General features: G+C 44.2%; 1 protein-coding gene across 4 annotated transcripts in view; it reads left to right on the top strand.

Moving 5' to 3' along the window:
- The window catches only part of LOC115092724 (disintegrin and metalloproteinase domain-containing protein 20-like), a 229,901-nt gene that overhangs the window by 57,804 nt on the left and 159,305 nt on the right, over nt 1–12,792 (top strand). For all 4 annotated transcript variants that reach the window (XM_029603982.1, XM_029603983.1, XM_029603981.1 and 1 more), the window contains exon 2: nt 3,342–3,421. In XM_029603982.1, the coding sequence (XP_029459842.1) occupies nt 3,342–3,421 (80 nt within the window). The remainder of the gene's footprint in view (nt 1–3,341; nt 3,422–12,792) is intronic.

Raw genomic sequence — 12,792 nt, 5'->3', positions numbered from 1 at the left:
ACAGCGGTAGCGGGCGGCGTCCAGTGGCAGCAGCGGGCGGCGACGGCGGTAGCGAGCGGCGGCGGTACCGGCAGCGGGCAGTAGCGAGCGGCGGCGGTGGTAGCGGGCGGCGGCGGTAGCGAGCGACGGCGGTAGCGGCCAGTAGCGAGGGAGGGAGAAGAGAGAGAGAGAGGGAGGGACGGACTGAGTGGGAGGGAGGGACGGAGAGAGAGAGTGGGAGGGAGTGTCTGAGTGAGAGGGAGGGACTGAGTGGGAGGGAGGGATTGACTGAGGGGGAGGGATGGACTGGGGGAGGGACTGAGTGAGAGGGAGGGAGTGGGACTGAGTGAGAGGGAGAGGGGGGACTGAGTGAGAGGGAGTGGGACTGGGAGAGAGAGGGAGGGAGTGGGACTGAGGGAGAGTGAGTGGGACTGAGTGAGTGAGAGGGAGGGAGAGAGGGGGAGGGAGTGACTGAGTGAGAGGGAGGGATTGAGTGAGGGGGAGGGACTGAGTGAGAGGGAGTGAGTGGGACTGAGGGAGTGAGTGGGACTGAGGGAGGGAGTGGGACTGAGGGAGAGAGAGGGAGGGAGGGAGTGGGACGGAGGGAGAGGACGGAGGGAGTGGGACTGAGTGAGAGTGAGTGGGACTGAGTGAGTGAGAGGGAGGGAGAGAGGGGGGAGGGAGTGAGTGAGACTGAGTGGGAGGGAGGGACTGAGTGAGAGGAGAGGGAGGGTGGGGAGGAGTGGGTGGGGGAGGGAATGGGTGAGGGAGGGGGTGGTGAAGAGTGAGGGGAGAGAGAATGAGGGGGAGGTGAGAGACAGAGGGATGTAGCCCGTTTTAACGGGCTTAACGGCTTGTATTTTATATAAATGAAAGGTTTTCACAAGATAGGTTGTGTCATGAAACATTTTATTATGTATATACTAGCCGTTAAGCCCGTAACAACGGGCTCGGTCCGTTTCCTTCCCACTCCCTCCCCCTCATTCTCCCTCCTCCTTCACTCTCCCCCCCCCTTCCTCCCTCCCCCCTCCTTCTCACACCTCCCTCTCCCTCTCTCTCACACCTCCCTCTCCCTCTCTCACCTTCCCTCTCACCTCCCTCTCACCTCCCTCTGTCACCTCCCTCTCTCTCTCTCACCTCCCTCTGTCTCTCTCTCTCACCTTCCCTCTCTCCTCCCTCTCACCTCCCTCTGTCACCTCCCTCTCTCTCTCTCACCTCCCTCTGTCTCTCTCTCTCACCTTCCCTCTCTCCTCCCTCTGTCACCTCCCTCTCTCTCTCTCACCTCCCTCTGTCTCTCTCTCTCACCTTCCCTCTCACCACCTTCTCCTCCCGCTCCTGCCGGCAGATCTCGGGGGGGGGGGGTCACTCCCGCGCGCGCGGCGCTGCTTCTCCTGCCGCTCCTGCCGGCAGATCTCGGGGGGGGGGGGGGGGGGGTGTCACTCGCGCGTGGCGGCGCTGCTTCTCCTGCCGGCAGATCTCGGAGGGGGGTGTCACTCGCGCGCGGCGCCTCTGCTCCTCCTCCCGCTCCTGCTTCACGGCCGCCGCCGCTCCTGCGGCCCCACCGCCATGTTTTTTGTTTCGGGCACGCATGGCTCTGACCAACGTGCTGGCCCGCACATGCGCGGTAGAGCTGCTCTCTACTGCGCATTTGCGGGCCGTCGGTCAGAGCCCATTTATAAGGTAGATTTAAGGAAACATACATAAATTGTCGAAATACATTTCGTTCGTTTAACCTTTAACCTCTGGTTTGCTAGTAGACTGAATTACTGTGTCCCGAAATTATGTTTGTCTAAAAAGTGTGTCACCAACATGAAAAGTTTGGAAAGCTCTGATGTAAGCATGTGTATCAGTCTTATTTGTTGTATTTTCTCAAGAGGACATGCATTGGTGATAAACTGCTTTCTTTTCATAAGTAGGGCTATTGAGCCTGGTAGGAGTTTGTTTTGCTGTTACTGAGTTTTATAGGGAATGTCATAATTCTGTTTTACATCCATAATTGTAGGTCAGGGGGTTTCCTGTGGATGCAAACTGTACTTTTACATTTAGCCCTATGATGGTCATGTGTTCAGTGTGTCACGCATGTGAGAACCATCTGTCAGGTGTGTTCCGACAGAAAAAAGGTTGAGAACCACTGCTTTATACAACCCTTTTCTTTCTCTCTTAATTTACTCTCCTCCATTACTGCCTTTCAATAATACTATCCACATCCCCTTCCTCTAACCCTTCCCATTATACATCCCAGAATAAATCTGGATCCACTCCGCAGTTTGACCTAAAATCTTCACATCACTCCCTTTTCACCCTATCATTAATAAAACAACATGAGAAAGTTACCAAATAATGATCTGACCATATAACCTGTTCAACTCCTTTGATTCACAACTTACCTAGCTGTTGTACATGTGGGAAGCCTAAAATTAAATCCAAAACATGCCCTTGCCTATGTCTAGGTTCTGAAATTATTTGTAACAAATCACTCAATTCTAATGCATGTAGAAAATCCCATATCATCAAACCTGTAGTCTTATCCTGAAGTAAATTAAAATTTCCTAAAATTAAACAATAAGGGGTAGGTTTTAAAACATACACGTGTGCACGCACATGGCTGTGCGATTGTGCCGGTGCGCTTAACCCCCGTTTTTTATGTGTGCTGGCCATTTAAAATTGGGCCGTGTTACAAGAGAGAAAGCTTTCTAAATCTCCTCCATTTTCTCTCTTGTAACATCCGGGGGATAATACCATAAAAATAAATTTATTGGTTCACTATTATCTAACTTTACCAAAAGACATTCACAACCATCAGCTCCCTCTACAGCCATCTGTTTTAGTGGCAAATGCTATCAATAAACAATTGACACCCCTCCCCCCCTCTTTCCAGTTCTGTTACATGTTACAATATTAAACCCTTTTGGACATATCTGTGAAAAAGCTATCCCTGTATTCCCCTTAAACCAGGTCTCATTACAACCATTTTGGTCATGCTAGACCCAGCCTTGCCTAGATGGAAAAGGAACTAACGATCAATGGATAATTGTGAACAATAGGCAGTTGTTTTCAAGCACGCTTTGACATCCTGAAACTCAGCTTCAGTTATTCCTTGAGAGAGCATGCAATAGGTCCTATGATGTAAATCCACAAAAATGCTATCTTTCAAAAACAATACTTCAATATAATTTTATACAGTTTAGAGTGGTATGTTGGCAAAAATAGGGACATTATATTTAAAATTTGCTAACTGATGTTCAGTAATTGAAGTAACACTTTCATTTATATCAGTGAGAGAGCCTTTTCTCAGAAACATACTTTTCAGCTTATCAAAAAGGTAAGTGTAAAAAATATAATGTTATCTTATCTTTCTGTAGTCTGGAATCAGACAGACTCATCTTTTTATGAAGTTATAATTCCAAAACAACTCGGACTGGACAAAGGCAAGGGATACAAGGTAACTTTGTATGTTTTTCCAACTTTTACATAGCCCATGTGGAACACAGTACTATAGTGTGTTTGATAGTAGTTTTGAGTCAACTTTGGATTGCTGAATATAAATCTGAGAAGCACAAAATTCAATAATTGATAAAGCTTCATGTTACTCATTCTTTTTGGGTAAATAAATACATTATTTTATTATTATTATTATTATTATTATTATTATTATTTATTTAGAGGTTTTTATATACCGATGAACGTTGGGAACATCTCATCAGTTCACATAAAACAAAACTCAGCAACAAGCGCTTTACAGTGAAACAAGGAACTGTTGGAGATAATGAAAGCATAATTTTCAACGTTACAGATAGAAAAGCAAAGAATGTAAAATATGAGGCTTAACAAAATCACTATTTACAATACAATATTTTCTTTTAATAGTTATACATAAAATATGGAAAAAAATGACAACTTCCTTTTTACCTGTTAGACCAGTCCATTACATTGGGAATTACATTGTTCCTCATCTGTCAGAGTTAGAGAACCTATCCCTTTTTCCTTGACCTCACTTTGGTCATAAAAGGGGAGTGTTCATAAGCTCTTGCCAATAGTCCCTGTCTCCTGCAGCTGCAGATAAGTGCAGATGGAGTTCTCCCAGTCAGAGTGCATCCCTGGTTTGGTAGAGTCTACAAGGCTCCTGGGGTAACTACCCCTTGGGATAACTTTCCCCAGTGCAGCTGCCTGATACCTGTTCATGAGGGACTGAGGATCCTACCTAGGATGACCCCACTTCCTGGGGAGTAGAGGATCCGCATAGATCTGGCACTAAAAAAAAAAATGGACTTGAGGTCCTTCTCTCCCTTCCTGTCTAACTCTCTCTTAGTCCAGCCCCTACCTTAGGGAATCTGGTATTCGATTGATTGCTCCTGCGAGTAAAGCTTTTAAAAAAAAAAAAACAGCACTGGAGAGAGAGCAAACCAGCAAGCTGTGGTAGACAGTGCGGCTCTGGCAAACAGTGTGGCGATAATAGTGGCCTACACAATAAACTTAAAGGTATTGAGTAGCAAAAAAATAAAAAGGGAATTCAGGAGGCAATTGCAAGTCAAGTTGGGAGAGAAAAGGAGCAGGGTTTTGGGTCTGCATAAGTGCAAGAGCGTAAAAAAAAAAAGTGCTCCAGTGCAGTAGAAGAGGACTGGAATGCTCAGCTGCATACTGTTCCCAGCATCCCCTGGGAGAGGACTCCAGAGGTCATAGTGAGTGATCCAGGCTTCGAATTCCACTGTCCCAGCTTCCAGAGGCCCCACACCATTTGCAGTAGAAGAGAACCAAAAGTGTGTGCCTTTAGGCGTGCGAATCTCAAACCTCTTAATCCTTTGAGTGAAGATCAACTTAATGTTGGATGAAGAGGATTGGTAAGTATTGATTTGGGAAATGTTAGTATTTAAAAAAAAGTATGGAAAGAGGAGAAACAGTGGGATATATTCTTTAGAGTTTGTGTCTGAGATAATAAGCAAGCCAGAGGGAGTTAATTCTAGTGTCTGTCTTTCCCTCCTGCCCACCTCTAGCTCAACCTTTGATTTTTAGGCAAGAGACATTTCTGATTAAAAAAATCAATCAGGCTCTTATCTAAATCATACTATTGAACCATCCCTGGCTAAAAGACAGGAAACAGAGAATAGGATTAAATGGACAATTTTTTCAGTGGAAGGGAGTGGGCAGTGGAGTGCCTCAGGGATCTGTATTGGGACCCTTACTTTTCAATATATATATAAATGATCTGTAAAGAAATACGACGAGTGAGATAATCAAATTTGCAGATGATACAAAATTGTTCAGAGTAGTTAAATCACAAGCAGATTGTGATAAATTGTTGGAAGACCTTGTCAGGCTGGAAAATTGGGCATCAAAATGGCAGATGAAATTTAATGTGGATAAGTGCAAGGTGATGCATATAGGGAAAAATAACCCATGCTATAGTTACACAATGTTAGGTTCCATATTAAGTGCTACAACCCAAGAAAGAGATCTAGGCGTCATAGTGGATAACACATTGAAATCATCAGTTCAGGTGCTGCGGCAGTCAAAAAAGCAAACAGAATGTTGGGAATTATTAGAAAGGGAATGGTGAATAAAACGGAAAATGTCATAATGCTTCTGTATCGCTCCATGGTGAGACTGCACCTTGAATACTGTGTACAGTTCTGGTCGCCGCATCTCAAAAAAGATATAATTGCGATGGAGAAGGTACAGAGAAGGGCAATCAAAATGATAAAGGGAATGGAACAGCTCCCCTATGAGGAAAGACTAAAGAGGTTAGGACTTTTCAGCTTGGAGAAGAGACAGCTGAGGGGGGGATATGATAGAGGTGTTTAAAATCATGAGAGGTCTAGAATGGGTAGATTTGAATCGGTTATTTACTGTTTCGAATAATAGAAAGACTAGGGGGCACTCCATGAAGTTAGTATGGGGCACATTTAAAACTAATCGGAGAAAGTTCTTTTTTACTCAACGCACAATCAAACTCTGGAATTTGTTGCCAGAGGATGTGGTTAGTGCAGTTAGTGTAGCTGTGTTTAAAAAAGGATTGGATAAGTTCTTGGAGGAGAAGTCCATTACCTGCTATTAATTAAGTTGACTTAGAAAATAGCCATTGCTATTACTAGCAACGGTAACATGGAATAGACTTAGTTTTTGGGTACTTGCCAGGTTCTTATGGCCTGGATTGGCCACTGTTGGAAACAGGATGCTGGGCTTGATGGACCCTTGGTCTGACCCAGTATGGCATGTTCTTATGAGAATATAATCATCCTCTTGTAATCCATGTTTATTTATTTATTTATTTATTTATTTAATTAAGGTTTTTTTATACCGGCATTCATGAACTCGTTCACATCATGTCGGTTTACAGAAAACAGGGGTGCGAATAATACAACCAAACATAAATAACGTGATGAAGAGAAGCAGTTACAATTAACAAGGGCTAATGAACTGGGAATGTAAGAAATAGAAAGAGATAGAGGAGGTTAATTATATACAAAAGTACAATATAAATATGGTGTCTCATATATACAGTTCTATTTATACAGTTCTAGTTCATATGTTCAATTCTATTGTAATCCATGTTCAATTCTATTCTTGCTCAATTTTGTCCAATTTTTGTTCATATTGTTTGCTGTAATTTCCAATTGTTGGTTCTCTGTAAACCGAATCATGTACTTGTACATGATCTTCGGTATAAAAAAGCTTTTAAATAAATAAATGTATAGGTCACACCTATACATTTTAAGTACTATAATTCCAACTCCCTTAGCAACCTTAACTACGATCTCAAGAAAATTAATATGAAGGCAGCAGTCCAGCAGCAAGAAGGGGGAGCTCCTGGCTCCCAGATAACATGTCCAATCTCTGGAGGCTAGAGTGGCAGACGTGGAGGAGCTGAAGCAGACAGAGAGGTACATCGATGAGACCTATAGGGACATAGTAGCCAAGTCCCAAATCCAGTCTGCCTTGGATCAGAAAAGTCTCCTAGTTGGTGAGCATCACTCTGGTGTTGCAGGAAGTGATCCTCTAGCAAGGACCTGCTCTAAAGGTGATGCATTGTCCTCTCACACTGAGGATAAAGTCTCTCAGGGCTACTGCCCAGGAGGGAGGGGTTAGGTCGGTCATCATAGTTGGTGATTTGATTATTAGAAATGTAGGTAGCTGAGTGGCTGGTGAATGTGAGGACCACCTGGAAACTTGCCTGCCTGGTGCAAAGGTGGTGGACCTCAGGCATCATCTAGATAGGGTTAGACAGTGCTGGGGAGGAGCCGGCTGTCATGGTACATTTGGGCACCAGCAACATAGGAAATGTGGGAGGGAGGTTCTGGAAGTCAAATTTAGGATTTTAGGTGGAAAGCTGAAATCCAGAACCTCCAAGGTGGTATTCTCTGAAATGCTCCCTGTTCCACTTGCAGGTCCTCAGAGGCAGGCAGAGCTCCGGAGTCTCAATGTGTGGATGAGATGATCGTGCAAGGAAGAGGGATTCAGTTTTGTAAGGAACTGGTCAAACTTTAAGGGAAGGGGGAGACTTTTCCTAAAGGATGGGTGCAACGTTAATCAGAGTGGAACCAGGCTGCTGGCACTAACTTTTTTGAAAAGGAGATAGAGCAGCTTTTAAACTAGGACAAGGGGGAAAGGTGTCAGTCACTCAGCAGTGCATGGTTCGTTGGAATGTATCTTTGAAGTATACCGATGAAACAGGAGAGTTAGGGTATCCCAACAGAGAGGTTCCAATAAAAGCAAAATGTAGTCCATGTGTCTATAAGTAAAGAATCACCTGGGCTAAAAAATTCCAAATTATCCATATTAACTGAATAACAGGTTGTTAATACAAACAAAAAACACACTTTGTATGCCAATGACAGAAGTCTTAAGAAGATGGGAGTGTTAGAGTGTATAGCAGTGAATGATGAGATAGACATAATTGGCATCTCAGAGACTTGTAGAAGAAGGATAACCAATGGGACAGAACTATAGCAGGTACAAATTATATCACAACTTGGTGGGGGTGTGGCACCTTTTGTCCGAGAGGGTATAGATTACAATAGGATAAAAATCATACAAGAGACTAAATGCTCAGTTTAATCTATATGGGTAGAAATCCCTTGTGTGTTGGGTAAGAGTATAAAATAGGAGTATACTATCGTCCACCTGGCCAAAATGATCAGACAGATGATGAAATAATAAGAGAAATCAGGGAAGCAGAGCCGTAATCATGGGAAATTTCAATTACCCCAATATTGATTGGGTAAGTATAACATCAGGAGATGCTTGAGACATAAAGTTCATGAATGGAATAAACGACTGCTTCATGGAGCAATTGGTTCAGGAACCAATGCGAGAGGGAGGTATTTTAGATTTAATTCTTAGTAGAACGCAGGATTTGGTGAGCAGTGTAACAGTGCTGGGGCTACTTGGCAATAGTGATCATAACATGATGAAATTTGAACTAATGACTGCAAGGGGGACAATATATAAATCTACAGCTCTAATAATACATTTTCAAAAGGGAAACCTTGATAAAATGAGGAAAATAGAAAAGAACTGAAGGGTGCTACTGCATAGGATACATATTGTTTATATAAGTTTTCTTTATTTCCTACATGCCTAATGCCTTCCTTCTGCTGTGCATTCTTCTTATGCACTTCCCAGTTCCTCTTTACCCTGTTTTTTGTAACTGCTCTTCTCCTACTTCGTTTTCCTGTTACATGTAAACCGGCATGATATCTCTGATGAATGTCAGCTAAGAAAAACATTAAATAAATAAATGTGTACAACAGGTGTGGACATTATTTAAAAATACAGTCTTAGAAGCGCAGTCCAGATGTAATCCACAAATTAAAAGATGGAAGGAAGGCAAAACGATTACCAGCATGGTTAAAAGGTGAGGTGAAAGGCTATTTTAACCAAAAAAATATTCTTTAAAAATTGGAAGAAGGATCCATCTAAAGAAAATAGGAAAAAGCATAAGCATTGTCAAATTAAGTGTAAAACATTGATAAGGCAGGCTAAGAGAAAATTTTAAATGAAGTTGGCCGTAGAGGCAAAATCTCATAATAAAAACTTTTATAAATATAACCAAAGCAAAAAATCTGTGAGGGAGTCAGTTGGACTGTTAGATGCCCGAGGGGTTAAAGGGGATCTTAGGGAAGGTAAAGCCATTGTAGAAAGACTAAATGAATTCTTTGCTGCTGTGTTTATTAATGAGGATATTGGGGAGATACCAGTTCCAGAGATGGTTTTCATGGGTGATGAGTCAAGTGAACTGAACCTGGAAGATGTAGTAGGCCAGATTGACAAACTAATAAGTAGCAAATCACCTGGACTGGATGGTATGCACCCCAGGATTCTGATGGAACTAAAAAATGAAATTTCAGATCTGTTAGTTAAAATTTATAATCTATCATTAAAATTATCCATTTTACCTGAAGACTGGAGGTAACCCCAATATTTTAAAAGGGCTCCAGGGGTGATCCAGGAAATTATAGACCAGTGAGTCTAGACTTCAGTGCCAGGAAAATTAGTGGAAACTATATCCTAAATGTCAGAATTACAGAGCATGTAGAGCATGGATTTACCAAAGGGAAATCTTGCCTCAGGAGTCTGCTTCATTTTTTGAAGGGGTTAATAAACATGTGGATAAAGGTGAACTGGTAGTTGTAGTGTATTTGGATTTTCAGAAAGCATTAGACAAGTCCCTCGTGAGAGATTTCTAAGAAACTAAAAAGTCATTGAATTGGTGGGAATGTCCTTTATCCCAGGACAAGCAGGATGCTAGTCCTCACTTATGGGTGATGTCACTGACGGAGCCCTATCCCGGAAAACTTTCTGTCAAAGTTTCTAGAAACTTTTGACTAGCATCCTGAGCCTACTGAGCATGCCATGATCTCTCGAACCACAGGGGTCTCCCTTCAGTCTTCTTTTTTCTGCGAAGCCGTTAGCCTCGCGGTTCTAGGAGTCCTGTGTGGTGAATTTTCACCTTACAAAAAGTTCATAAAAAACCTGAAAAAACTTCAGACACCATAGGGGGTCTCCCTTTTTTCCCATCGTGGTAAGTCTTTTTGATTTTTCCGTCAATTCCGATACCGTCAAACTGTGCCTGAAAGTCGTCGACGGCTGTCCGACTTTCACTATGGCTTCGGGTTTTAAAAAGTGCCCGAATTGCTGCCATACCATGTCCATTACGGACCCGCACTTAGAGTGTATACTCTGCCTTGGCGAGGGACACGATGTCTAGACGTGTCCAAGATGCGCTGAGATGACACCGAAAGGCAGAAGATTACGGATGGAGAAAATGGAGCATTTGTTCCATTTACAGTTAATGCCATTGACATCGATGTCCACTCAGTTGTCTCTGGCTGGAGCGATCAAAAAAAGTCATCCTTAAAAAATGGAGACCGGACGAAGCAGGGGATCGGCCGTCACCAACCCCTTCAGAAACTTCGATAAAATCTATATCCGTCATCGAGAAGGGCATCGAACACAGGCAGAAGCATCGTCATTGGCATCGGAGGCCTTACGATCCCGAGACAGATCCGATAACCGGAACTCCATCGATGGATCCCGGATCAGCACCGAAGAAACCTCAGAGAGAGGATGCTCCACTGAGGCCAACAACTCCGAGGCGATCCCCACCGATATGAGTGCCGGGAACCGTACCTCCACAGGGTTCTGTGAGGTACCGGTATCGCCTTCGGTGCCTCCCCCCATAGCTGCTCTGGTTTCACCAGCAATGCAGGCGGAACTGGATGGTAATATCCGCCAGGCAGTTAGAGATGCGCTCCTCGATATGCCTCCGATGCCAGCACCGAGTCCACCATCGAGGACAGCTCCTTGCCTGTACCGGTTCCACTTCCATCACCGGTACCCATACCGATGCCATTGCCGACTCCATCGCTGGTTCGACCGATATCGATGCCAGACATCTCTTTTTTTGCACCAATTTTAGCAAAACTGGACACTCTCTCATCGGTGCCATTCCGGTAAAACCACCAGAAGTACCGATGCCAACACCAAGGGAGGAGGAAATACTAAAGGAAGTACCGATGCCTGAACCACTGCCAGGTCCATCGGGAATCCCACGACCACGTCTAACATTTTCTCCGCTGTTTCTGACGAAGCCACTGGGGATGCCATCGATGCTAACTATACCCATTCCATTGACGCCTCCTTGTCCACATACAGCGGATACCTGGGACGATCCCAATACAGATACTTCTTCGGAGGAAGTCCTCTCAGAACCATCTCCTCCAGAGGAAAGAAGAAAATACCCTCCAGAGGACCTTTCCTTCTCCAATTTTATCAAAGATATGGCTGACACCATACCTTTCCAGCTTCAATCTGAAGAGGACACCAGAGAAAAAACTCTGGAAGTGTTACAGTTCGTGGACCCACCTAAAGAGGTGCAGGCAATTCCAGTTCACGAAGTCCTCATTGACTTGCAACACAGGCTATGGGAACATCCCTGTACCATATCACCAGTGAACAAAAGGACTGATGCTACATATCTAGTCCAGCACATCCCAGGCTTCCAAAAGACTCAATTACCTCACCAATCAGTAGTAGTTGAATGAGCTCAAAAGAAATCCAAACGAATAAAGCCTCACTCATCTAATCCTCCTGGAAAAGACAATAGATTCTTAGATGCTATTGGCAGGAAAATGTTTCAGGGTTCCATGCTTGTCTCCAGAATTGCGTCCTACCAATTATATATGATGCAATATCAGCGTAATTTATGGAAACAGATTCAAGAACTCTCTGAAACTCTCCCCCAACAATTTCAGGATTCTTCACTTCTATCATACATAAGGGCCTGGAGGCTGGCAAACACAAAGTTTGTGCAGCTTACGATAGTTTCGAGACTGCATCAAGAATGTCAGCCACAGGTATAAGTGCCCGCAGATGGGCCTGGCTCAAGGCCTCCAACCTGAGACCAGAAGTACAGGAGAAACTGGCTGATCTCCCTTGCGTGGGGGATAATCTCTTTGGAGGTAGTTTCTCAGTTAAAGGAGCATTCAGAAACCTTGAGACAACTTTCCTCTGTACCTTAGGAGTCTCAACCTTCATCGCGAAGACTCCCAAGCAAAGATTCCAAACGACCATACTACAGGCCACGTCGTTACTATCCACCTCCTGCCCATGGAAGGTCATTTAGGCCAGCGCAAAGAACGCAGACCCGACATCCAAGAGCACCTAGAGCTCAATCCCCTACGCAGCCGGGGTCAACTTCGGGATTTTGAACTCACACCAGAGGACAGCCTGTCTACCAATCCGACCCCAAATTTACCAGTAGGAGGTTGGATCAATTTCTTCCAACACAATTGATCACACATCACCACAGACCAATGGGTACTCTCGATAACATCTCAAGGGTACCACTTGGACTTTCTCACTGTACCAAACAATACTCCACCAACCTCGTCTTGGACAGTACACAACCAATCCACACTCTTACAAAAAGAATTATCCACCCTTCTGAGAGCTGGGGCCATGGAACCAGTTCCCCGACCTCAGCAGGGCAGAGGATTCTACTCCCGTTATTTCCTCATTCCAAAGAAAACAGGAGGCCTACATCCCATATTGGACCTCCGGAAGCTCAACAAATACCTACGAAAAGAAAAATTCAGGATGGTATCATTAGGCACCATGCTACCTCTACTTCAAAAAGGAGATTGGCTCTGTTCTCTGGAACTTCAAGATGCTTACGCTCACATTCCAATATTCCCTCCTCATCGCAAGTATCTGCGATTCCTGGTAGGAAAACAACATCTCCAGTACAGGGTGCTACCATTCGGTCTTGCCTCAGCACCTCAAGTATTCATAGAGTGCCTAGCAGTGACAGCTGTC

Source organism: Rhinatrema bivittatum, chromosome 5 (assembly GCF_901001135.1).
Source record: "Rhinatrema bivittatum chromosome 5, aRhiBiv1.1, whole genome shotgun sequence".
Taxonomy (NCBI): domain Eukaryota; kingdom Metazoa; phylum Chordata; class Amphibia; order Gymnophiona; family Rhinatrematidae; genus Rhinatrema; species Rhinatrema bivittatum.
Note: the sequence above shows the minus strand (reverse complement) of the source record. Positions and strands in the feature narration are given on the sequence as shown.